Genomic DNA, 23,811 nt, shown 5'->3' on the forward strand with positions numbered 1-23,811 from the left:
ACTGTGAGAGAAAAAAAGAGCTTTCTGCTGCTGAGCCACACACAGAGATGGTTAGGTGCTTTTTCTATTGGCCACTTACTGATACAGATTTATTTTATTGCTCACTATTCAACTTCATCCAGCCTCCTGTGCATTTATGCAAATGAATGTTTGTCTTTGTGAATACCCTGCAGAAACACAGTTGCTTTGTTGCTAATGGAGGAGAACGTTGCCCAGGGACAATTAATTTGACAGTAGAGAGAGAGAGAGAGAGAGAGAGAGAGAGAGAGAGAGAGAGAGAGAGAGAGAGGTGTAGTGATGCAGTGTGTGGGTGTTTGCTCGGGGCTGAACTAGTGATGACACTCTAATTTCCTGCAGTATACAGTAGTTTACGCTCCACCGCTACTTTTTCACCTCAGTACAAACAAGCCTGTTTGAAGCACTTACCACATAAAAGGAAAAGAGGGATGGGAGAGCAGTTTATACTCAGGAAAGACATATTCATACAATAAAAAGAGAGAGAGAGAGAGAGAGAGAGAGAAAGATTAGATTGTATGAATGATAGATTGATTGTAATTCAATGATTGTAAATATTGCTTTCTTTTATTGTTATTAGTTTTTCTTTTCTTAATTCCTTTAAAATGAATGAAATAATTATAATAATGTATTCTAAATATTGCTTTCTTTTATTGTTATTAGTTTTTCTTTTCTTAATTCCTTTAAAATGAATGATAAAATTATATTAATTTATTGTAAACATTGCTTTCCTTACTGATATCCTTTTTTTTTTTTAAACTTCTGACGCTTGTTTGCTAGCTTGCAATATGTACAGTGTAACGTCATGCCAATAAAGCCAATTGAATTGGATTGAACTGAATTGAGAGAGAGAGAGAGAGAGAGAGAGAGAGAGAGAGAGAGAGAGAGAGAGAGAGAGAGAGAGAGAGAGAGTAGCTGGTGCACGGTGTCCTCTGTGGACTCAAACATCTGCTACAATGCATTTTCTCAAACTCCAGCCTGAAATGTATTATTATGCTTATGTCAGCAACTTTGTGTTTTAACCTTTTTTTCACTCCACCACCTCCCGATCATAAGACTCATTTCAGGGGGGACAGGAGATCTTTAGGGGGGGATAGCAGGTCAACAGCAGATGCCACATGAAAATGGTGTCCACCACCTGAAAGCTGGGGACTTGAAGATTCATTTACGCAGCGTTGTGTGTCAAAATGCATGAATGAACTCAAATTGTTAAAGTTTAAAACACCGTGATATGAATATATAAAGTCCATTTACATGACCAAAAAAATATTGCAGGCTGCAAAGACCAGTGGTGTTGCTAATGTTGCATTGAGCAAAGAATGAAAGAAAATCAGGATTGATATGTTTTGAGTCTGAAAGTCTATTTTATTTGTTTAGGTTGTAGTTTATTTATTTATCTTTTATTTATCTTGGATATTTTAATATTTCTTTTCCACATTTCAATTCCAATGTTTAATATTCTCGAGATTTAAAAATTCATTGCTGTGGAAAAGGATGTTCTTATTATGCTCTCATATCCTTATAAAACTAAAACAACATCGATACAACGATACTATCGTTTATTGGGATAGTTTCTGCGAAAATATATCGTTTGATAAACAGTTTGATTCCAAGGAGAACTCACAAAAAGACACAAAATTACTAAAACAAGAAGACACAAAATGACCAAAAAAAGACACAAAATGACTGAAAAAACACTAAATTATTCTTAAAAAGACACAAAATGACAAAAAAAAGACACAAAATGACAAAAAAAAACCCCACAGAATTACTATAAGAGAGCGAGAAAACGTGTGTCAGCAGCAAATTTTGAGCTCAAGGACAGATAGTGTGAGTGTGAGCAGAGACATTTTTTGGAGTGCAAGAGAAGAGGTCTGAGAGAGCAGTAAAACAATCTGAAGACAAAATCAAGTAATCCAGCGCTCAAACTGAAAATCCTGCTCTTGAATAAAAATAGCACACAAACAGTTTGATTCCAAGGAGAAAAATTCAAGTGAGAGTGAAGAAAATGCATGTAAGCAGCAAGTTTTGAGTGCAAAAACACAGATTTGGAGCTCAAGGAACGAAAATCTGCCAGCAGAGACATTTGGAGTGAAAGAGAAGAGGTTTGAGGGAAAGCAGTGACACAATCTGAACGATAGTAAATAAGATAGTAAATAAACTCTTTCACTTGCCAATTCCAATTTCTACTAGTACTATGTATTCCTGAACCTGGTCTCACAGGAATCCGTGAAATAGCCACGGATTGGCTTTACTCAAAATCCGTGGAATAGCCATGGAATCACTCAAATTTCCGTGAAACTGACACGGATTTCGCTACAATGTAAGTTAATGACAGTCATATCCCGTGGCTATTCCATGGATATTTTTTCCTATTGGTTTGTTCCAAGTCACGTGACTTTCAAGGTCCCGGCGGTCAGAACAAAAAACATGGCCGACTCATTTTTAGTGAAAAAATCAATATTTTGACTCAGTTTCTGCATAAAAATGGATTTTGGTCACATTTCTAGCGAGAAATATATGTTTTATTTTCTAAATCTTCACTCAGTGAATGTACATAATCACTTTGTATGTTGGAATAGCCACGGGATATGACTGTCATTAACTTGCATTGGAGCGAAATCAGTGTCAGTTTCACGGAAATTTGAGTGATTCCGTGGCTTTTCCACGGATTTTGAGTTAAGCCAATCCGTGGCTATTTCACGGATTCCTGTGAGACCATGTTGGTATTCCTATAGTTCTGCAATGTTTTTTTTCTTTTTTTCCCCACAAAGTTGTGCTCTCTTCAGACTGAATAGCAGCAGCCACCGGTGCACTGCTCAGTGATGACGATGCTTTCTCATCTGCTATCTCATCACAACAACATGCTGCTCAGACTGCTGCTGGCCTCACGCAGCTTTCTGGCAGGTGGTTCTTTTCAATTCTCCTGCCTGTCTGCCTCTGACACCTTTCTCAGCTCCAGCAGCCTCACCATTACCATCACCAGCTCTATGGCCTCTGCAGCAGTGTTGATGTCTGAACATTTCGTATGAACATTTCCTTATTTTACGTACACTGTAAAAACAAATCTGTTTAATTTACAGTAAAATACCGGCTCTTTAAGTCCCTTTATTTTAGGGTAATTGTGTCCTTGTTAGATTATGGTATTTCTCCTTTAATTTTACATGAAAAATCTGTGTTTTCTACAGTTAAAATGCTTTGTACTCTTCCTTGATTAACTGTTTTTAAAAAGCGTCCATACGGTGATATTCAATTTTTTATTTTACATCCTATTTCTGATGCAATTTGACAGTGTTTTACTGTTATTTTTGTACTTACAGTACTATAGGACTAACATAGTACTAGTACTTGTTGGTATTGACAAGGTATAGAGTTTAGATAGATAGATAGATAGATAGATAGATAGATAGATAGATAGATAGATAGATAGATAGATAGATAGATAGATAGATAGATAGATAGATAGATAGATAGATAGATAGATAGATAGATAGATAGATAGATAGATAGATAGATAGATAGATAGATAGATAGATAGATAGATAGATAGATAGATAGATAGATAGATAGATAGATAGATAGATAGCTTTATTCATCCCCGAAGGGAAATTCGGTTGTCACAGCAGTTCGGTATTCAAGTACAATAAAAGACAATATAATACAATAGAATAAGATACTGAGGTAGCATAAATAAAAACAAAAATAGAAAAAAAAAACACAGAATACAACAAGGACACTTAAGAAGTTAAAAAAAGCAGATAAGTTGGTAGGATGGTTGGCAAGATGATGTTAATTATACTGATGATATGATGGCAACAATGCTATGGTGACTAGACGGTATATAATTGTAATAATAGTACAGTATATAGTATATAATATGTAATAACAAATAAATAGTAACAATATAAAATAAAATATTTACCAGCTTTATTCCAGAGCAGGATTACTTGATTGTTTTACTGCTCTCTCTCAAACCTCTTCTATTGCACTCCAAATGTCTCTGCTCACACTCAGATTTTCATTCCTTGAGCTCAAAAGTTTTGTGTTTGCGCTCAAAACTTGTTGCTTATTCACATTTTCTTCGCAGTCTGTGTTCGCTCTCAAAACTCTCAAACGCTCCCACAAGAGTTGCAGCTCCACTGTGATTGGTCAGAACCGTACCTGATTTGACTTCCAAGATATTTGAAGGCGTCTACTTGTTCAAGAACAACTATTGGTTGTTGGAGCTTGATATCTTCCTTTGCAGTAACCATTAGTTTACTTTTCTCAGTACTAATCTCCATCCCATATTTTGAAGTTGTATCTTCCACTCACTGCATCGAATCTCTCAAACTTTCTTCAGTTGCTGCGATCATTTTTATGTTGGTCATAATGACAAAGTTTTATCATTCTGTCTTTTTTTCTCATATGCTTCATATGCAAATCTACATACACTCGCACACAGACACTCATTAGCTCATGGTGTCTATGTGCTGTTGTATTTTGCATATAAGACGTGTCGTGTCCTGTGGGTGGAATACATTTCCAAGCTTAATTTTTTTAATTTATTTTTTGACATACAAGTAAACCAGGGTAGTAAGACTACTCATTTTAAAAAAAAAAAAAGAAAAGATGGAGAGGGGTCCAGGCTGCTGCTGCCCTGATAGACCCACGTAATAAACCTGCATCCCTAAATCGCCCCCATAAAGAAAAAGACAAACATAAAAAGGCATACATATCTTGAATGTATAATTCAGCCATTTCCATATTTAAACTATTAACTCCATGACAGCCAGAACAGAAAAATAGGAAAATATATGAAAGCAATAGAAACTTATGTCTAAAACATTCAAATTAAAATAAAGAAAAACATATTGATCCTTATCCCAATCTTTTATAATTGCTCATTTTTGCCAATGATCTGATTGTGGCTTTCTTTTATTTTTTTTATCATAAACTTGGTCAATAAATAATGATGTTTTAGGAACATATTGAATGGTTCCAATTTAATATATTTTTCTTTTTTGCACTATAGTGTTAACAACATATTTCGTTCTTCTTGCAAACCCCAAATTATATTGATTGGTGATAATGTTAAGACAAGTCCCTGCTCAGCTAGCCAAACTGTCACCTTGCGCCAAAACAGAGCCACATCTGGATAGTACCAAAACAGATGTAAGCAGTACTTTCTCATTTTTTATGATATAGGCTGATAAAACTAATAAAATGTATAGTGGAGCCTCCTTTTTATGAGGAAATGTGTCAGGAAGGTGGAATATCTGGCAGGAAAGTCATCAACTGTTGACCTGAGGGACTGGTGGATTATTGGAGGCTACAGTGAAATTAGCGAAACACACACACACACACACACACACACAGGCCCAGATGAACAACTGGAAGCACACATACATGCATAATAACACAGGAGATGGTCAGCGAGGTCAGCAGAGGTCTCTGGCAAAGTTCCACTGAGGCAGGCAGCCTGTGTGGGTGTATTTAAGTACAGGCTGTGTATAAATGTGTGCGAGCATGCATGTGCTTGTGTAATGTGAATCTGTGTGTGTGTGTGTGTGTGTGTATGTGTGTGTGATCAGAGGTCCTGTGTTCAGGACAGGCCTGCTAACTAGGCCAACAGCTGCTTCCCTGGCAATTCATCTCCAGTCAGCTTTGAAGCTCTTTTTTCCCCTATTATTCCAACACAGGAACATGTTGCATATTAATGGAGCTTATGTTCTAGTACACTGACCATCACATGTGTTCACACACACACACCGTCAACTACATGCACGCACAAACACACTCACTTAAAATCCCTTTGTAGAAGCCTACACATAGGGAAAAAAACAAGTGTCCAGGTGTCGGCTCCAAGCCTGCTTTATGTGTTATGTATTCAAATAGATGCAGCATAATCACCTTCACTGTGTCTGTGAGTGTGTGTGTGTGTGTATGTGTGTGTGTGTGTGTGTGGCAGTGTGGGTGGTTCTGATTGTGCAGCGCAGAAATTAGACTTTGTTTATGATCAGAAAAGCCGCCACTCTGTCCCTCGATCACCTGATGTGTGTGTGTCTCATTCAAACAGAAGAAAATGCTGGACACGACACACACACACACACACACACACACACACACACACAAAAGTTGACAAAGACGAAAACAAAGGAAATTTTCACTGTAATTTTAGTTAGTTTTGTAACCACACAATACGGTTTCAGTTAATTATCTTTTTTTTTTAAAACTCTCATTTTTATTTCAGTTAACAAAAATGTTTTTTCAAATCTAGTTTTCGTTTAGTTTTTTTGTATATAACCTTGGTTCCCTAGCCCCTTACCCTAACCCTAACATAAACCTAATATTAACCTTAACCCTTAAAGTCTGAAATCTCAAAAAAGCCTTTAAAGAAGTGAGGACCGGCCGAAATGTCCTCACTTTGCGAGAATGTCCTCACTCTGTTGGTTTTAAAACGTGTTCCGGTCCTCACTATGTAGGAAGTACAAGAACACACACACACACACACACACACACACACACACACACACTACCCTTCCCTCTTTCTCCCTGACACACTCTCCTCTTCCTCCAACCCTTCCTTCCTTCCTTCCTCCGTCCATCACTCTCTCTGACACACACAGTGAGGTGCATTGAAGCGAAGCAGAGCACACAGCTGTGAACCAACCCAGAGGCTTGTGTGTGTGTGTGTGTGTGTGTGTGTATGTGTGTGTGTGTGTGTGTGTGTGTGTCTGACAGCCCGGACCACTGAGACACAACCAGAGGCGTAAGCAGGTCAACATGAGAACCAGGGCAGTATGAGTGTGTGAAACAGAGAGAGAGGGAGTAACACTGGTCGATCCAAAGAACTGTCAGTGTTTCCTCTCTAATTAGAATATTAATCACCTGCACACACACACACACACACACACACACACTCTTGTACTTCTATCTTTGTAAGGACCCTCATTGGAACAGTGAATTCCCTTGGTGATAACAGTTTTGGATTTTTAATTAGTTTTAGTTTTAATATTTCCTTGTGAATTTTTGTTTTCAAATTCAGTTCGTTTCAATTCGTTTTTAGAGTGAGTTTGCTAGTTTTAGTTTAGAATTTCTTTTTGGAAATGCTTTAGTTTTAGTTTAATTTTTATTAGTTTTATTTTTTTGTAATGGGGTATTTGTTGGGTGGGAGATTAAAAGAGGTCACAGTAAATTTTGCCTTTATTTCCTTTGTCAACTTTTTTCATACATTATGAAGATGAATAAGGCAAAGACGAAAACGAAGGACATTTTCACTATAATTTTAGTTAGTTTTAGTTGGTTTTGTAACCACACAATACAGTTTTAGTTAATTATCTTTTTTTTTTAAACTCTCATTTTTATTTTTATTTCAGTTAACAAAAATGTTTTTTTCAATTCTAGTTTTCAATATTTAGTTTAATTTCAGTTAACTATAATAACCTTGTTCCCTAGCCCCTTACCTAATATAAACCTAATTGTAACCTGAACCCTAAAACAAAGTCTGAAATCTCAAAAAAGCCTTTAAAGAAGTGAGGACCGGCCAAAATGTCCTCACTTCGCAAACATGTCCTGACTCTGTTGGTTAAAAACGTGTTCCGGTCCTCACTGTGTAGGAAGAACAAGAACAAACACACATTCTTGTACTTCTGTTTTTGTGAGGACCCTCATTGGAACAGTGAATTCCCTTGCAAGGTTATAATAGTTTTGGATTTTTCATTAGTTTTAGTTTTTAATTTTGTTCAGTTAGTTGTTGTTCAGTCAATTCAGTTAGTTTAAATTCAATTAGAGTGAGTTTGCTTTATTATTTTTTTAAAATGCATTAGTTTTAGTTTAGTTTTTATTAGTTTTAGTTTTTTGTAATGGGGTATTTGTTGGGTGGGAGATTAAAAGAGGTCACAGTAAATTTTGCCTTTATTTATTTTACCTCATCCATCTTCATTATGTATGCAAATAGTTGACAAAGACGAAAACGAAGGACATTTTCACTATAATTTCAGTTAGTTTTGTAACCACACTATACAGTTTCAGTTAATTGTCATTATCATGTAACCTTTAACCCTTAAAACAAAGTCTGAAATCTAAAAAAAGCCTTTAAAGAAGTGAGGAGTGGCCGAAATGTCCTCACTTCGCAAACATGTCCTCACTATGTAGGAAGAACAAGAACACACACACACACACACACACACAAACACACACACACACACACACACAGACTGGTTAAGCTGTGTGTGAGGCTTGATAAATGACCACAGTCTGTGGTCAGCTTCTCTTCCTCTCCACAGCTGCTCGGCCACATGCTCACTTGGAGTTGTACAACATGTCTGGTTTCACCGTGGTAACCGATGGAGACGGTTGTTATACCGCAGCAGCAGTGTGTGTGTGTGTGTGTGTGTGTGTGTGTGTTCACTGAACAGAATCTCCCCTTTGCACCGGTACACACTGTTGTGCGGCTGGGATCGTCATGCTGCTGTGGCTGTGTGGAATATGAATGTACAGTGTTCAGCTTCAACCTGTGACATTTGAACGACAGACGAACCTTCATGTTATCTGGAGGAGCCTTGAACAGGCAGACTGACTGTCAGACTCTGTTGTTATTCTGATGTACCTCCACTGACTGGGGCTTTAGGGTTTGTGGAGCCAGGTGAGGCAGAGAAAGCCTCGTTCTGTGGAGCTTCAGTCCTCAGAGGGGAGTCATGATGGGGATTACCAACTGGTTCTGTTACTGGGTTTCCTTCTTCCACTTCATTCTTCATGAAGAACACTGTTGGTGCAAATAAGGCAAGAGAGGACGTCACTTCATTTAGGGCTGGGCGGTATATATCCGTATTTCAAGTTATATATAAGCCAAAAAATTAGGGATGCACCAGGATATTATCGGCACATTATCGGTATCAGACGATATTGGCTGAAAAATGAACTACTGGACATCGGCCAAGACTACAATTGTCAAAAATAAGTATGCAGTTTTAAGCATCAAGTATTTTTCTTATTTTGCACAAGGAATGAATATTACATAACAAATGTGATAAGAGTATGCTCCACAATACTGTATGCTAATTCCTCTACAGAAGAGAGATGAAGATCTCTGCAATTAGTTGTGTGGGAAAAAATATCGGTATCGCTAATCAGCTAAATGAGTTGCAAAAAAATCGGCACACAAAATATCACACACACACACACACACACACACACACACACACACACACACACACATATATATAAATATATATATACATACACACACACACACATATATACATACACACACACACACATATATATATACACACATATATAAGTATGTATGTGTATATGTATATGTGTGTGTATATTTTATTCTTTACTCTGCTTTATTCTTTATTATATTTTATATATATATATATATTCCTCTTAAGGTTGCTTTTACACTACTCTACATGAGTGTGTGTCAGTTTTTGGATACAGGCTGCCTTCTGCTGGGTCTGAGGGTTGGTAATTAATATTGAAAGCCACAGCAGTTAGCAGATTGCCCCGATCATCTAAATTAAAAGATTGATTTATGTTGATGAGGGAGACTGTGGACTCATGGATCAGTCAGTGTGTATGTGTGGTAAACATTAAAAATGAATAAAGCATTAAAACGTTTCTCTTAAGTGTTTTTGGAAATGCAGCTTTGGCATATATCAGTGGTCTAGGCCTATAGGATACCCTTTAAATTTTGATCATACCTTATATATATATATATATATATATATATATATATATACTCCCATGTGTGTACAAGATATATTGTCACTGTCACAATCCAGGTTTATTAACAATCACAAATCACAATTTGATCCAATCTGCATAAATCCAATCAACATTCATCTTGGGCACATGGACAGTGAGAGAAATGTGTGTGTGATGTGTAAAACACCAGGCAGTTTGTTTGTCAGATAATGAGAATGAGCTGACATCTTTGTCACAAACACTCTCCTTCTGTTGCCACGACAAACGAGCTGCTGGCAGAGAAACAGAGCACCATTCAACATCAATTTAGATTACGGCTTTTTTCCCCACTAATCAGTGTAATTATGTGTGTGTTTGACTCACAATATTTGGCGTGGCGGGCTCTATTCTTCAAACTGACACATAATTCAGCAAAGGGCCACAACTGGAGAGAGGAAAGCAAAGCAGCATCTATTAGGGTGATTCTCATGAAGCCAGTCTAAGTTCTGTCTGTGAAGATTATAAGGGCATATTTTGTTAATCCTTTGATGCACAACATGGGTCTAAAGTGACCCGACTAAGTTTGACACAATGACCAAAAAAAGACACAAAATGACTAAAAAAAGACACAAAATGACCAAAAAAAGACACAAAATGACCAAAAAAGACACAAAATTACAAAAAAGACACAAAATGACAAAGAAAAACTAAATTGCTTTTTTAAAAAAAACACAAAATGACCAAAAAAAGACACAAAATGACCAAAAAAGACACATTACAAAAAAGACACAAAATAACTAAAAAAGACACAAAATAACCAAAAAGAAGACACGAAATTACTTAAAAAGACACAAAATTATTTAAAAAAGACACAAAATTAAATAAAAAAAAATTAAATTAAATATATTTAACTTTTATACGAATGAACAATATAGCCATAATGAGGCACAATTCATTGTTTTGTGCTAAAATAATACTTTCTACATTTTTTAACATATTTTTGATTCACAAATTCATTACCGTAATGCGTCCAGATAAAAATGTCATGGTTTCCCCACACTTATATACAATAAATATTTAATAAACTTTATGAAAATAAATACATTTGTTTAAAAATGTATAATTTAACAGAATATAATCAAACATAATGTTTTTAACAATGTATAAAGAACAAAATCTGAATGAAAATTGATGAGAAAAAATTGTTAGATGTTACGGAAATTATAGAATTGTTTGCATTAAAATATGTGTATATATTTGATAAAGTACATTTTGGTGATACCAGCTACCCTTGAGCATATTTTTTTTTTAATTTTGTGTCTTTTTTTGGTCATTTTGTGTCTTTTTTTGTAATTTTGTGTCTTTTTTTGGTTATTTTGTGTATTTTTTCTGTCACTTTGTCTCTTTTTTTAAGTGATTTAGTTTTTATTTTTTTATTTTGTGTCTTTTTTTGGTCATTTTGACACTGCCTCCAGCGGGCCCCAGGTAATTTGAGTTTGAGACCCCTGATTTAAGGTATTTTGCTGCTAGTTATTCCAAACACACTCACAGTTAAGTGTGTATCTCCTCATCCTGACTTAGCAAGCTAGTTATTCCAAATAAAAAAAACTTTTGTTGTTTTTTTATTTGTATTTAAAAATGTTTTACGGTAATGATTTTGTCTCTAAAAATGTCAGAAAATACCTAATTTTTGAAATAGATTATAAATTCATATTAAACAGTGACTTTAGATTGTATATGTTATAAAGAGTCAAAGAAAATATGTATTCAATGCTCTTGGATTTTTGCTATGAGCTGCACCATGTTAATGAGAATTACATTTTCACTTTCACAAATCATTTTCATAACCATAAGTGCACAGTGGAACCAGTCAAGGTCTGACTGTGAAGCTTCTCTCTTTCATGATTACATAAGGAATTTAAGAAGCTGTTTTGCAGCCAGAACAGATTGAAACAGACTGACGTATCTACGGTAACTGAAACAAGGAGAAAGGACAGGAGATGATGAGGGGGAACAGTAGCTGCCCGTCCATGACAGGAAAGTGAGCTGACAGAAAGAGGAAAGTGTCTCTGTCAGACAGTCAGCGGAGCGGTTCAGGATGAGGAGATACACTCTTAACTGGGAGTGTGTTTGGAATAACTAGCAGCAAAATACCTCAAATATATCAGGGGCCTTAAACTCAAATTACCTGGGGGCCGCTGGAGGCAGTGTCAAAATGACCAAAAAAGACACAAAATGACAGGAAAAAACCTAAATTGCTTAAAGACACAAAAGGATAAAAAAAAAGACACAAAATTACAAAAAAAAGACACAAAATGACCAAAAAAAGACACAAAATGACTAAAAAAGACACAAAATTACAAAAAAGACACAAAATGACTGAAAAGACACAAAATTACAAAAAAGACACAAAATGACTGAAAATACACTACATTTCTTAAAGACACAAAATTACAAAAACAATACACAAAATTACCAAAAAAGACACAAAATGACAGAAAAAAACCTAAATTACTTAAAAAATTAAACAAAATGACCAATTTTTTTGGATGAAATATAAAAAAAAGTTTGTAGCGTTATTTTAACAACTTCCCGACACAATATCCTGACGACATGGTGCCTATAGATTCCTTTGCTCTTCTTGTTTCATATGATACCAGTATCTCCAGTATATTAATAAAAGTGAGCCCGCTAAGGCCACCAGAACACTAAATATTGATACTTGGCGGCCATGAATCGATATAATATTGCGACACAAAATACTGCGACACTATGCTGTATCGATTTTTCCCGATCAGTGTTAAACAAAGAAGTCAGTTGTTAAAAGTCACACACAAACACTCATATATCTCACATATTTTACAATGAGTGATGGGTTGATGTGGTTATTAATTTTCTCTTTTCTTATTTTCTTTTGCAGCTCTGATATCTGCTGGTTGTTGCACCAATTCCTGTAGGAGTGTAAAGCTTTGGGACAGGTAAGTCACATGCACACACTTTTACCTCTGTTTTTGGCTCCACCCATGATTTATGAGGAGAATATCTTGCTTTTTTAGCAGCAAAATGCTTCATAATGTTCACCAGCTACTCACTTCCTTTGTGTGTCTGTTTGATGCTGGTCACGTAGTGCACATTGGGTTTATCTGAGATTTATTGTTGGAAACGGCTGGTTGCTGCAGCTGGAAACCAGCATCCTGAAAGCAGCATTCATTCAAAATGACCACAAATTAAAGTTGCACTAATCACTATTTTTAAAATACTATTAGAGTGTAACAGTTTTGAAACTAAGGCTGATAACAAAGGCCTAAACAAATCAGACTCAACAACCCAATGCTTTTTGAGTGAGTTATGAATTGAACTGTAAGTGCAGCAACAAAAGACATAGCAAGCCAGCTAATATTAAGTACTTACTTACTCTTTGTGTGTGTGTGTGTGCGTGTGTGTGTGTGTGTGTGTACGTGTGAGTGAGAGTGAGAGAGAGGTCACAAGCGGTTAAGGATAATAAATGAATGAAAACCTATTAGACAATTTTGCACAGTCAAACATCAAGTGCAGCAACAAAAGACATAGCAAACCAGCTAATATTATGTACTTACTGTGTGTGTGTGTGTGTAGTGGATAATAAATAAATGAAGAATGAAAACCTACTAGACAATTTGCACAGTCAAACATCAAACAAGTGAAGCAACAGAAGACATAGCAAGCCAGATAATATTACGTACTTTCTTACTTACTTACTTACTTACTTACCTGTGCGTGTGTGTGTGTGTGTGTGTGTGATTTAGGTTTAATTGTTGAATGTAAACCAGAAACCACTGAGAATATGACCTCTGTGTCATCAGTGGTAGCTACGACCTGACTAGTGGAGCAATATTGAGTGAAGGTAGATGTGTGTGTGTGTGTGTGTGTGTCTGTGTGTGTGTCTGTGTGTATGTGTGTGTGTGAGTGAGTGAGTGAGTGAGTGAGACAAACATCAAGTGCAGCAACAAAAGACATAGCAAACTAGCTAATGTTATGTGCTTACTTACTTACTGTGTGTGTGTGTGTGTGTGTGTGTGTGTGTGTGTGATTTAGGTTTAATTGTTGAATGCCAACCAGAAACCACTGAGAATATGACCTCTGTGTCATCTCTAGCTACGACCTGACTAGTGGAGCAATTTTGAGTGATGGTGGATGTTGGTGTGTGTGTGTGTGTGTGTGTGTGTGTGTGTGTGTGTATGTGTGTGTGTGTGTGTGTGTGTGTGTGTGTGTGAGTGAGAGTACAAGAGGTCACCCGCGGTGACCCCTGCTTTAATGCATTGGCCGCAGGGTGAGTGATGGTGCGGGTTAATATTTAATGATGAAGCAGTTCCTAATGGGTGAATAAATCAGACTCCATCTTTACCTGGAGAGGACGGATCCGTCCGTTCTGCTGAGCTCAGGCTCCAAACACATGCACATTGAAACACACACATGCAGTAATTGCATGGTTTCCCTTTATGTCTTTCAGCTTTGATGCCTCCTGACCATGACATGCCTCTTGATCAGATGCTGCTGTGACAACATACACCCCAGAGAGAGAAGGAAAGTGTTATTAGATGGATGGATGGAAGCACAAGTGGATGGAGGCATAACTGGATGGAGAAATGATCATAAAATTGAGCAGATGAGTGAAAAAAGGCGACCAAATACTGGAAACACTTGAACACTCTCTCTGTCTGCCTCTGCTGCTGCTGCTATGCATTTCCCATGGACCACCAGAAAAGACAGAATGTCATTGTTTGGACGGGCAGAGGCTCGTCCCTGCATTGCCAAAAGAACAAGAAGAAGAGAGGAAGATAAACAAGACAGCTGAAAAAATTTTGTGTTGCCAACAAAATAGTCCTACCTCTTTGGAAAGACAGAGACCGTGTGGACGAAAAGGACGCGAACATGGAAGAGTTACAGCCCCGTCTCCTTACAATCACAATGCCAGTGATTATTTTAAAACTTAAAACCCAACATTTGATGATGGTAACTACTTTTAAAAATTATTGTGGACAAGCACAAAAGAAGTTACTGAGTCATTTTAACTAGATGATTGTTTTATTGCCATTCTGATTTTTGGAGCCTCACTTACAGTAACATTGTACTCATCAAAGTAAGAGTAAGCTGAGATGTGGATTGACAAAGTTAGAAACCCTTTATTTTACATGGTTTACATCTAAAAACACCAACGTGTGTCGGCCTGGGCCTTCCTCAGGGTCTATGATCATACACCCTGTAAAAAATAAAGGGTTTTTAACTTTTTAGCATTTTCTTCTTTTGGGTTCACTGTTTACCCTTTGCAAGAGCACCGGTGTATTTAGGGACACCAGCAGCGCTCCTGTTATTCTGTTTTCTGAGGTGTGGTGTTGGGATCTTACCACAGGTGAATCTTGGGTTCATTTGTGGACTTTAACACTTGTGGACTAAATGCAACAGCTTTCTGAGTCAACTCACAAAAAATGGCAGGTCAGCACCATTTTGTGTCCTCTGAAGAACTTCCCTCCCAGAATGCTCGGCGTTTACGACCCACAGACCAACTCATTGGTCAAGAGACCTGTGACTCCACATGGGGTGATAAAACAGGTCAGTGTCCCCTTGATCTCTCTCTTTCCCCACTGGCCCGTTTTATCAGGGTCCCCATGTGGAGTCACGGGTCTCTTGACCAATGAGTTGGTCTGTGGGTCGTAAACGCCGAGCATTCTGGGAGGGAAGACAGTAACTTTAATTTATCTAAAGTATGAATATTAATTTAGTCAATTTCTGATAGCAAAATTGATCTAAATAAGCAGACACCCATTACATCCAGGGTACCCCCTGCTGGAGGCAATTTGTATCTATAACCAGATACCCCTGCAGTGGCAACAAATCAACAATCTAACAGGGCAAGAAACAAGAGTTCAGATAATCACACAAGTTATACACAAACTAGTGTACCCAGATTGTCTAAACTGCTTCATAAGGAGGTTATACAAAAAGGGGAAAACTGCACTGACCCACAACTGGTAGCAGAGCTGACCGGAGCCAAACCATGATGGTTATTCTATTGATCAATTTTGATCAATAGAATAATGAACCTGATGGTAAGTTACAGCCCTAAACTTGATGAGTACAATGTTACTGTTACCTCAGCAAAGGGAAGTTATGTTTTCAGTTCAGTTTGTTTGTTTGTCTTTTCATCAGGATTGGGTAAAAAAAAAAACTACTGGCCGAATTTTGCTGGAAGGTTGCAGCACGGGCCGAGGAAGAACTCAACCTCGAGTGAATCTAAATCACACAACGGATACATGAATTATTTTGTATTAAAAAGGAATTATAGGCCCACTTCCAAGATCTGTCAAACAAACAGCTGTTTTCTTTGAGCATACAATGTGGTTAGTATTTCAACACAGCTCAAAATAATAGAATATGTGACAGCAGTTACCAGCACAGCTAGTGTTTACCTCCATTTGATGAAATAAGGCGAACAGGGAAGCAAACCAGTTCCCAGTTGCCATATTTGGAGGTATGCATAGCATCTGGGTGACATTTGATCCCTGTGTATTTCTGAGGCATTTACCCAGGGGGCTGTATCTGAAAAGGGTTACAGAGAAAGTATATTAGGATGTGTGTGGGGGAATTTAAATATGTTGTTTAGGGGAGAAGAAAACATTTCTCATTTTCTACTCCTTGTTCAGCTTTTGTGTCGAGGTCCATTCCTATACCGGCAGTGTTAGAGTATTCTAAACCGTGTGTCAGCGTTCAGTCATATATATGGTGCTGTGTGTATGTGTGCTTGTCATTTTCCACACTTCCAAATATTCAGACATGGACAACTTGTCTTGTGCAACATTTTTATCACAGCATGTGACGGAGATATGCAGGTTGCAGATGCAGTAAGACACAAGAAGATCAGGAAAGGATTTTGAATGCTTCAAGGCCCAGAATGAAACAACATTAAATTATGCAGTATTTTCATTTATGTGGCTCTTATGGGAAAGACTACTCTTCTGCAAGGATATCGCTGGTTACGTCTATGCCACTTTTTTCTCATAAATCTGCTGCTTGTTTCTCCTAGATTTAATCCCATAAATTGGCAACTTTTTTTCTCCTAGATTTGCCACTTTTAATCTCAGAAATCTGCAACTTTTTTTCTTGTAGATTTGCCACTTTTTAATCTCAAATCTGCTACTTTTTCTCCTAGATCTGCCACTTTTAATCTCATAAATCTACAATTTTTTTCTTGTAGATTTGCCACTTTTAATCTCATAGATCTGCAACTTTTTTTCTCCTAGATTTACCACTTTTAATCTCATAAATCTGCAACTTTTTTCTTGTAGATTTGCCACTTTTTAATCTCAAATCTGCTACTTTTTCTCCTAGATCTGCCACTTTTAATCTCATAAATCTACAATTTTTTTCCTCATAGATTTGCCACTTTTAATCTCATAAATCTACAATTTCTTTCTCGTAGATTTGCCACTTTTAATCTCATAGATCTGCAACTTTTTTTCTACTAGATTTGCCACATTTTCTTATAAATGCAACGTTTTTTCCCCTATATTTGCTACTTTTAATCTCATAACCCTGCAACTTTTTTCTCCTCGATTTGCCACTTTTAATCTCATAAATCTGAAACTTTTTTTCTTGTAGATTTGCCACTTTTTAATCTAAAATCTGCTACTTTTTCTCCTAGATTTGCCACTTTTAATCTCATAAATTTGCGTCTTTTTACTCGAAATATTACCCCCCTCCCCCAGGTCCGTACTTAAAAAAAAAAATCATACTTGGCCCTAATTGACACCATTTGATATCACAATTTCAGTATAAACATATTAATCACTCAACTCTACCTATTGGGCTGTTGCTAAGTAGCAGAAGCATCCTTTGAGTTTATGACAGAACTAAAGTGCTTTTTTCTGTGGTGTCGACTTCTCGGATTTAATGAATAAATGCTCCCACGTACACACACACACACACACACACACACACCTTCCAGACTCTGTTTTGTGCTTTGCTTTCACAAAGGAAATAGATTGCACTGAGAGCACGGATGCCCAAATTCAAGGTCAGAATTTAATAAGAAACTGTCTGACTGAGCAAAACAGAACTCGAGGTTGGTGTCAAAAATATATTTAAAATAATCCATTAGAGATCCACCAGTGCCCATACGTTTTGTGACAGGAAGCTTAGATTCAGCAGGATTAGTATTAGGGAGTGTTTGTCCTTACTGAAATACGTGAGGTGATTAAATGTTTACTGTTGTCTTATAAAACTGGATACTTGGATGTGTGGAAAATGTAACATTTTACATAATGGCTCACAATAATATACACATACAGACATTCACACATACATTTATCCTGAATCCATACTGTATAACCTCTTCAATCCCCTGCTTTTTTTTATTTTTTAGATTTGGTGACAGAAACAAGACAAGAACTATAATATATTATCAAAGACTTTATGTTTTTAAAAGTCAAGAGTAGAATATCTGCTTAGTTTTATAAATATATAACTACAGTTATTATTTTTGACTTCTTGGTATTATATAACTAATTATTATAACCAGAGATGTATGTATAAGCTAATAAAGTGTCTTTATGTAAAATCAATTCCTTTGCAGAAAGTCTTTGTTATATGTTTGTGCTCTGGCGTCATTTCTACATAAACATACATACGCTCTATGCTGTAGCCAGAAGTGTGTGTGGAAGAGAAAATAATTAATAATTTCATAGTGAGCCAGCTGTGGATAATTTCATGTGTGCATTGCCTTGTTGTGGATATAATCTGGCCAGCATGATATTTCTTCCAAAGGATATTTGCTCAAAGAAATGAGCTGTACATGAAGATGTCATAGGAGAGGTTGGTATCTGGGCGCAATTTATCCTGATCGAGGCTTTTCCATTCTGTCAGAAGTACAACTGTAGGAACCACAGGAGTTCAACAGATGGACTTTGTTCATTTGTGCACCTTTACCTGGATTAATGGAAAATGTAACAGCATTTTCCCTAACTTCAGCCCAAAGACTCCAGAGGATCCTTGCTTTTGATCATTCAATTTTTGAACCTGGTCTCACAGAAATCCGTGGAATAGCCACGGAATCGCTCAAATTTCCGTGAAACTGACACGGATTTCGCTACAATGCAAGTTAATGACAGTCATATCCCGTGGCTATTCCATGATATTTGTTCCTATTGGTTTGTTCCAAGTCACATGACTTTCAAGGTTCCGGCGGTAAGAACAAAAAACATGGCGGACAGTTCTCTCATTTTTAGTGAAAAAATTAATATTTTGACTTTGTTTCTGCATAAAAATGGATTTTGATCACATTTCTAGGGAGAAATATATGTTTTATTTTCTAAATATTCACTCAGTGAATGTACATAATCACTTTGTATGTTGGAATAGCCACGGGATATGACTGTCATTAACTTGCATTGTAGCGAAATCCGTGTCAGTTTCACGGAAATTTGAGCGATTCCGTGGCTATTCCACGGATCTTGAGTTAAGCGAAATCCGTGGCTATTTCACGGACTTCTGTGAGACCATGTTGCAATTTTTTTTGTCTCCTTGGCTCTTCCTCTTGGACACCCTCCAACCAAACAAATTACGACACGTATCGCGGCTCACGTTACAGCCGCGCTATCTGAAACACACATCGCACACTCACGGTTGTAAAACAGGCTGCAGTTTCTGTGGATTTATGTTATAAAACCACTGACCTAGGTTTAGGGCTAAAAAAGTACTGGTAAGGCATAATATAAGACAGTTTAACCCATTTAAGCGGAAAAGCATTACCGCATTTCTACCATTAAAACCGGGGGCGCTGTTGCGTTAAAGCGGATACGTCGTTTTGTAGTATTTGTAGTTTTTTCCACCTATTTTCGGTCTCTTGGCCAATGAAATGCATCAGAATACAAGTGTTGCAATGCATCATGGGACTTTTCCAGAACTTTGAAATCATGGCGGAAGACGACTATAGCAGAGGGAGCTCAGATATAACAGCTATAAGCTCTCAAATACTTTTTGAATTTAATTTCTAACTGCTACAGAGGCTGAAAAATCTATTATTTGTTAGGAAGCGTTGACACTTCTGTTGAATTTCCAGAAAAACTTCAGGTTTTAGGAGCTTATTTTAAAATCGCCCAGAGGTTTTAAAGGCATTTTTTCCAGGCGTTTTAGGCCTAAATGGGTTGAACAGATTCACTTAAGTTAAAAATCATTTACTTTTTATTTCACACTGGACACAAATCCCGCTCTCCTGGGTGAAAATCTGCCGTTTGTTCGACCCATCCACCACTCCAGTCACCAATTGAATGCAGGAATCCACCTTTTAAACTTCGCTTGGCTGTCAATCACTACTACGTCATCAAGATGGCGGCGGACGCATTGCAGCGGACGGTGAAACATGTAAATATTGCTCGTATTTTGCTTCCTGTACACACGACCTATACTGATGTTTTTGAGGGGAGAACAGTGCAGGATGGGAAGCTGCTGTGCTAACCGAGCAGACACACAGAACATTACCTAATGGCAGAAGATGTGTAGATTGCCTGTGTACAGATTATTTGTTAGTTAACACACTGTTAACTATAGTAAACCAGTTAGAACAAGCAGCTGTGACAAAGCCTGCTGGCGAACTCTGGCAGCAAATGGAGCATCAAAACAAGTTAGTGCACAGCTGCAAAGAAAATGTTTTCAGTTTCCATTTTCCTCCAATCTGGACAGAATAAAGCAAGGAATGCACCAGGAAGGACTCAGTGTTTGACAAAGCAATCCTCATGAACTGTGTCAAAGATAGTGCATCTACGGGAAGAAAGGTTGGCTATAAAAGACTGAAATGGAAAAGTTGTCTTGTACACCATTTTATCACAGCATGTGATGGAGATATGCAGGTTGCAGATGCCAGAAGACACAAGATCAGGAAAGGATTTTGAATGCTTAAAGGCACAGAACGAAACAACAATAAATCATGCAGTATTTTAATTTATGTGGCTCTTATGGGAAAGACTAGTCTTCTGCAAGGATATCGCTGGTTACGTCTATGCCACTTTTTTCTCATAAATCTGCTACTTGTTTCTCCAAGATTTTTCAACTTTTAATCTCATGAATCTGCAACTTTTTTTCTCCTCGATTTGACACTTTTAATCTCATTAATTTTACAATTATTTTCCTGTCGATTTGCCACTTTTAATCTCATAAATCTGCTACTTGTTTCTCGTAGATTTGCCACTTTTTTTCTTCAAAAATCTCCAACTTTTGTCTCGTAGATTTGCTACTTTTAATCTCATGAATCTGCAACTTTTTTCTCCTAGATTTGCCACTTTTAATCTCATAAATCTACAATTATTTTCCCGTAGATTTGCCACTTTTAATCTCATAAATCTGCAACTTTTTTTGTAGATTTGCCACTTTTTAATCTCATAAATCTGCAACTTTTTTCTCGTAGATTTGCCACTTTTTATCTCATAAATCTGTGATTTCTTCTCCTAGATTTGCCACTTTTAATCTCTTAAATCTACGACAATTTTCCCGTAGATTTGCTACTTTTAATCTCATAAATCTGCTACTTTTTTCTCCTAGATTTGCCATTGTTTTTCTCATTTAATCTCCAACTTTTGTCTCGTAGATTTGCTACTTTTAATCTCATGAATCTGCAACTTTTTTTTTTGTAGATTTGCCACTTTTTAATCTCAAATCCGCTACTTTCTGTCTGCTAGATTTGCCACTTTTAATCTCATTAATCTACAACTTTTTTTCTTGTAGATTTGATACTTTTTATCTCATAAATCTGCTACTTTATTCTCCTAGATTTGCCACTTTTAATCTCATAAATCTTTTTTTCTTGTAGATTTGCCGACTAACGGGCCAGGATAAAGCTTGACACAAACATGGGAATATACATATAAAGATCGACAAACTTTGCTTATAGTGAACACACAGACTGCTGCCCTATCAATAACATTCTTTGTGTGTGTGTGTGTGTGTGTGTGTGTGTGTGTGTGTGAAGGCAGACATTCTTTATCAACTCTATTCAATTATAACGGTGGTATATTTCTGTCTGTGTGTGCGTGCACTGTGTACAGTGAACAGATGGCTGGCTGGCTGCCAGAGGAAATGCTCCCCTATTATTTATTAGCTTGGATGGCAAAGGATCAAACAAATTTGAATATGAGCCATCCAGGCAGAACACACACACACACACACACACACACACACACACACACAGCATCATATACCAAACCTGCTATTTACCCATCACTCTCTCTCACGCACACAAACGGAGGTGACTTGCTTATTAAGGTGCCACTGTAAGCATATATAGACTCTCATTTCCTCCCTCTCTCATACACTCATACAGTATACAGTTTTTGTAACTTTACTCTGCAATGCAGCAGAGTTGGTTCTTGGTGTCTCTGTCAGTGAGCCAGTGTTCATGTCTGTTCCAGTTCCTCCACGACTGACTGTGTGCTGATGATGAGTCACCCTGTCTGCTCGCCTCTCTGTCTCTGTCCTTTTTTTTTTCTGACAATATCCAACTGCTTTCACATATTTCATGGTTTCCTGGTGGCTCAGTTAAAAGGCCTCACACTGTTCACTTCTTAGTTACTGAGACTTGAGAGGAAAGACAAGTGAGTGTGGCCCTGTTTGTTCAAACTGGGACAGAGAAACCTGCAGGACTGCTTTAGAGTCAAAATTGGAATTGGTGCTTCCTAATTTTAAACTTTGAGAAATCCCACATATTTGGACAAATCATCTACTGCGTTATCTGCAAGTCACATCTAAGGTTTCATACAATAATAAATAGTTCAGTAGAAAATACTTTTTGGAGTAACATCACCAAAAAAATGTTTAAATAGTACTCAGCTCTCTATGGTCCCATTAAAAGTTTTCTATCATATCGGGTTAAGGGCAGCGAAGATTCTGAAAAATGAAATTAACAGACAAAAGAAAGAACAAATGAAGGTTATAAAACCTTCTGCAGTATTACCCAGGTGTCCTGCATCAATTTGTGGCCCCACAGAAATCTAAACATAAATATTTTCACAATAAACTACTGCTGAACATAGTATTTTGCTGAATTTTTAGAAATCCTTGTGCATGCATGCAAACAACAACTTCCTTCCTGCAGGAATTTTTATGAATTTTCAACAAATCTTCATACATAAAAGACAAGAAAAATAGTTATTTACAATATAATAGTCCAGGGAATTAGAGCAGTTGCATTCTAAAGCAAATATAAACACATCCACACTTTGCGTAGCAGGATTTTGTGTGAACAAGGCTTCATCCTGTCACTGCAGGTGACGTGTGTGTGCAGGGGAGATGGTTAATGAGCAGAGGAAACACAGAAAAGCACACAAAACCTGTTCCAAGGTTGTCATCACCACTAAGTCTATCGGCGCCTTTTCTAGGCTTTTATGTGGCATTTAAAACACAAGTCTGGTAATTATTGTATGTAGCTGGAAGGTTTGGAGACTTAAGGGACATACTGGCTGGGAAAAATACACAAAAAATGCCTATTTTTTTGTAAATGTGAGAGGTAAAATTGTGAATGTGACAGTTATTTTTGGTGATGTGAGAGGTAAAATTGTGAATGTGAGGTGAAATTGTGAATGTGAGAGGTGAACTTGTGAATGTGAGGGGTAAAAATGTTCATGTGAGAGGTAAAATTGTGTATGTGAGAGGTAAAACTGAATTTGAGAGATGAAATTGTTAATGTGAAATGTAAAAATGTTAATGTGAGAGGTATTTTGTGAATGTGAGAGGTAACATTGTGTATGTGAGAGGTATTTTTTGTGGATGTGAGAGGGAAGAATGAATTATGGCCTATAGGGCCCCTCATAGTTTTCTGTTCTGCTTATAAAAGTATAACAGGGACTTCATGTACTAGTTTGTTTAAGAGGTGTTTTCTACATGAGCAATTTTCCCTTGAGGCTCGATTTTGTTTGTAATAATTTATTATTGTACTTTTGTGTATATAAGTCTTATAAAGGTTCTTTATTCTTTGCTGATGGCTGTACACTTTGGCTGTCTTACACCCACTAATCCATCAGGAAGGTAACAAATGTTATATTACTGTGATAATTAAATCCTCACTTGTAATCAAAATACAAAGATACTTGACGGAATGTG

At 37.0% G+C, this 23,811-nt stretch overlaps 1 protein-coding gene across 2 annotated transcripts in view; it reads left to right on the forward strand.

Moving 5' to 3' along the window:
• The window catches only part of ccdc85a (coiled-coil domain containing 85A), a 41,840-nt gene extending 26,578 nt beyond the window's left edge, over window positions 1-15,262 (forward strand). Inside the window, exons 3-4 of one of the 2 annotated variants that reach the window (XR_009396332.1) lie at window positions 12,611-12,668; window positions 14,180-14,262. Coding sequence is in view for 1 of the 2 variants with exons in the window: in XM_059359624.1 (XP_059215607.1) it covers window positions 12,611-12,668; window positions 14,180-14,195 (74 nt within the window). In the remaining variant the exon portion in view is untranslated. Of the gene's footprint in view, window positions 1-12,610; window positions 12,669-14,179 lie in introns of both variants that reach the window. The other variant, XM_059359624.1, reaches the window with a different exon arrangement.
• The last annotated feature ends 8,549 nt before the right edge of the window (window positions 15,263-23,811 follow it).

The sequence above is a fragment of the Centropristis striata genome, chromosome 20, assembly GCF_030273125.1.
Source record: "Centropristis striata isolate RG_2023a ecotype Rhode Island chromosome 20, C.striata_1.0, whole genome shotgun sequence".
Classification (NCBI taxonomy): domain Eukaryota; kingdom Metazoa; phylum Chordata; class Actinopteri; order Perciformes; family Serranidae; genus Centropristis; species Centropristis striata.